The sequence below is a fragment of the Poecilia latipinna genome, unplaced genomic scaffold (genome assembly GCF_001443285.1).
Source record: "Poecilia latipinna isolate Pla-1442-1.1 unplaced genomic scaffold, P_latipinna-1.0 Scaffold1819, whole genome shotgun sequence".
Lineage (NCBI taxonomy): Eukaryota > Metazoa > Chordata > Actinopteri > Cyprinodontiformes > Poeciliidae > Poecilia > Poecilia latipinna.
Genome location: NW_015114435.1, coordinates 26,090 through 29,899, shown reverse-complemented (window position 1 = coordinate 29,899; position 3,810 = coordinate 26,090). Strand labels below are relative to the sequence as shown.

The window sequence follows — 3,810 nt, the reverse complement described above, 5'->3', positions numbered from 1 at the left end:
CTAACATTTAGCGGTTAGCATCCAGGTTATATTGTGAAGCTAACGTTTAGGTGTTAGCATCCAGGTTGTATTGTGAAGCTAACGTTTAGGGGTTAGCATCCAGGTTGTATTGTGAAGCTAACGTTTAGGGGTTAGCATGCAGGTTGTATTGTGAAGCTAACGTTTAGGGGTTAGCATCCAGGTTGTATTGTGAAGCTAACGTTTAGCGGTTAGCATCCAGGTTGTATTGTGAAGCTAACATTTAGCGGTTAGCATCCAGGTTATATTGTGAAGCTAATGCTTAGTGGTTAGCATCCAGGAGGAAACTTTCTCACAGTGAGAAACAGTCTTTGCTTACGCCTCAGGCTGGCTGTGAAAAATCTGACATTTCCAAGAGATTTGAAGCTAATTTCCATATTTTTATTCAGCTGTGGATCATAACTGAACATTTCATGGTTTACTGGGTTCATGTTGGGTTTGTGGTATTAATATTTACCTGATTTTTATTTTATGGCTGAAGCTTAAATAAATAAATGTCGCCTCTGTTTAAGAACAAGCAACACATCTTTCTGCCCCATTTTATTTTATTAACTATTATAGTAATTAAATGTATATTCTGTCTATAATTAAAATGTGACTGAAGTTTATCTGGTCTGAAACTAAAACATTATTCATGATTTCTTGTTTCTAAATAATGTGCTTTTATAGCTTTAATAGGATTCAAATAGCAGGAATTATGACACTGCAAAAACACAAATTTTTTTCAAGTATTTTAGTTCAGTTTCTAGTGCAAATATCTTAAAATACTGGAAATAATACAAACCTAACTTGTAAGTAAATCTTCAGCAATAAGTTTGTTTTAAGTCTATAATTCTTTAGTAATGATTAAAAAGTTATAGAAGTAAAGAAATCAGCTGGAGGAGATAAAATGTATTTAGAATAAATGTTCAAAGATTATTTCCTGAAAACAAACTGAAGCTAAAATGTACCACAGTTTGTCTTATTTCAAGTGAACTGGAGTATTTGCACTAAAAACTAAAATACTGGTTGATCAATTTAGTTTGCAGTGAATTGTTTCATAGATTCTGATCTGTAATCATGTCCAGATGAGTTCCCGTCCACCGGACCTTACCGCTCCACTTCCTGTCTGCGAACGTCACAGAGCCGTCTGATTGGTTGAAAGAATTGTCCCGTTTCTGACGGCTGGGATCCAACTGGACCGAACCGGATCCAACTGGATCAATTCTGACTAAACTCCACATGCAGCTGAAGCAGCAGCCGGCGTTCCGCTCGATTCTGGTTCTGAGTTCTGGTCCCGGCTGGACCCTGGCTGTGTGTTTTCCACCAGAACCCGCTCCACCCCGTCTCCGTCCGCCTCTCCGGTCGCCAGCTGCTTCATCCTCAGGTTGATGGAGCCGTAGGTCCTTTTGGGCCGGACGAAGGCGGCGCGGCGGCGGTACATCTCGCCTCGGCAGATGGAGACCATGAGCAGGATGGACAGGAACATCCCGCCCAGCGTCAGCAGGCCCAGGCCGGCGATGATGCACCTGTCCAGGTGCGAGCCCAGCCGGGCGTAGTGCAGCTCCAGCTTCTCCATCTGCCGCGCCGACACAGAGTCCGGATCCACGCCGGCGTCTCGGGGGACGGTGTAGGCCACCACCACGAGCACGATGCCGCTCACCAGCAGAACCAGCGCCACCACGAAGCCCAGGTCGGCAGAGCGGCCGTCAGCCGGGCCCGGCGCCGCCAGGCCCACACCTTCATCACCTCCTCCTCCGGCGGCGCCGCCGTCCTCATCGTCACACGACTCTGGAGAAACCTGCAGCTGCAGGAGAAGAAAAGTGTTAAAAATGCATAATAATATTTTAATAAGGAACAAAGGATCAAAGATGGAGACAAACAAGAAGAAAAAGAGAAAATACACAAAAACATACGAGGATGTTGGTCCACACCGCAAAACACGAAATCTGTAAAAGTGTTCAGTTTCTGGTGCAAACATCTTATTACACTTAAAATAAGAAAAATTACTTAAAAGTAAAACAGGAGTTTATTTTTAGTCAATAATTCTTTAATATTGATTTAATAAAGTTCTAGTTCTCTTTTAATAAAAAGTTAATGAGGTTAGTGGTATGTGAAATGAACTAAGACACTAACAGAAATCCTGTCAGGGTTGGAGTTTTCAGTGTTTCCTGCCTGTTCATTCAACAAACCAAAAATAATAAAACTAAATAAAAACAAGAAATCTGAACTGATTCAGTGAGACGCTGAACAACATGTCAGAAATCATCATCACTCATTAGTTTGTGTTAAAATTTATATAAATTTTAATATCAAATCAGAAATTAGGGCTGCAGCTAATGATTATTTTAGTTATCAATTCATCTATTGATTATTCTGACAATTAATGGGATACAAATATTGGTACATTTGCAGATAAAAATCCTTCAGCATGAGAAAAACTCAGGCTTTCTGTTAAAGTGATGATCAGGGGATTGTTATTGATTAACTGATTAATAACTGCATAAAAGATGTTTGATGAAGTTACAAATGATTTACAGACAAAATTGTTCCTGTTTAATAGAAACGCTTCAGATTTTTTGGACATTTTTTCTTCTCAGTGTTTTTCTTTCAGTTTGTTCTCTCTAAGTTTGCTAACGAATCATTCACTATTATTTAAATAACCGATTAATCACGGTTGATCGTTGCAGCCCTGAAAACAAATCCTGTCACCGTGCTGGTTCTGGACGGACAGACGCGGGCCGGTTCCGGCTCGTCGTCCTGCTGGTAGGAGACGTTCTCGAAGCCTCCGGCGGCGCGGCGCCCCCCGCTGGCCGAGCGGCGGCGCTGCAGCTCCCGGAGCTCCACGGCGTTCAGAGACTCCATCGGTTCTGGCTCATGTCTTCACCGACCCGCTGCGTCTTCACTGCGGGACAGACATTAAAATACCGTTTAACAATCACAGTCTCTCACTCAGCTTCATATTTATGCTTAAAAACGTTTTTTACGTTTCTGATTTTAATCTGAAATACCATGTTTACATCAACTGTAAGCAAAAAATCATCAACTGACTGAAATAAAAGCTTTAAAACATCAAGCAGTCAACCAAATGTGCTTTAAATTACTGAAATAAATTAACTGTTCAGTAGCATTCACAATTTATGCATCTGACCATACTCAGATCGATTCATTTATGTTTGCAGTTAACATTCATTTAATCAAATGCAATTAAATTTGACATTTAAAAAGGTTTAAGAGACGCTTATGAGAAGTCAAGATGTAAAATCCTGGAGTGATTTAACGTTGTGTGTTTTTGAAAGAATCCGTTCAGTGCAGTTCATTCATACAGCATGAAACTCAGCAGATCAGGTAGCTGCGTTTCCGTGAATAAAACCATGGAACGATATTTCACTAATGTCAAAAAAACTGTTCAGCAAATAAGAAAAACGTCGTTCAGCGTCCTCCCACCACTTCCTGCCGTCTTCTTCTTCACGGGTTCTGCCAGCAGTAACATCCTGTTTATCCTGGGATGCGAAAAAACAGTTTCGATTGAATTTTTATGGAAAAACTTTCACTAAACTAAGACAAAAACATCTTCGTCCTGCGCCAAGACTTCCTGTAGCGCAGTCTTCCAGAATATTCATGTCAGATTATTTAAGAAATCTCAGATTACACAACGTCAAAGGGAGCAACTACCGACTTTACAGCAACTTTACAGCAACTACCGACTTTACAGCAACTTTACAGCAACTACCGACTTTACAGCAACTTTACAGCAACTACCGACTTTACAGCAACTTTACAGCAACTACCGACTTTACAGCAACTTTACAG

At 40.9% G+C, this 3,810-nt stretch overlaps 1 protein-coding gene across 3 annotated transcripts in view; it reads right to left on the bottom strand.

Moving 5' to 3' along the window:
• Nucleotides 1-674: 674 nt before the first annotated feature.
• Nucleotides 675-3,810, bottom strand: part of tmem74b (transmembrane protein 74B) — a 12,257-nt gene continuing 9,121 nt past the window's right edge. For 2 of the 3 annotated variants that reach the window (XM_015014471.1, XM_015014469.1), the window contains exons 2-3: nt 2,710-2,902; nt 675-1,804 (exon numbers count right to left, since the gene is read on the bottom strand). In XM_015014471.1, coding sequence (XP_014869957.1) covers nt 1,229-1,804; nt 2,710-2,862 — 729 coding nt within the window. In that variant the 5' untranslated portion in view covers nt 2,863-2,902 and the 3' untranslated portion in view covers nt 675-1,228. The remainder of the gene's footprint in view (nt 1,805-2,709; nt 2,903-3,810) is intronic. The other variant, XM_015014470.1, reaches the window with a different exon arrangement.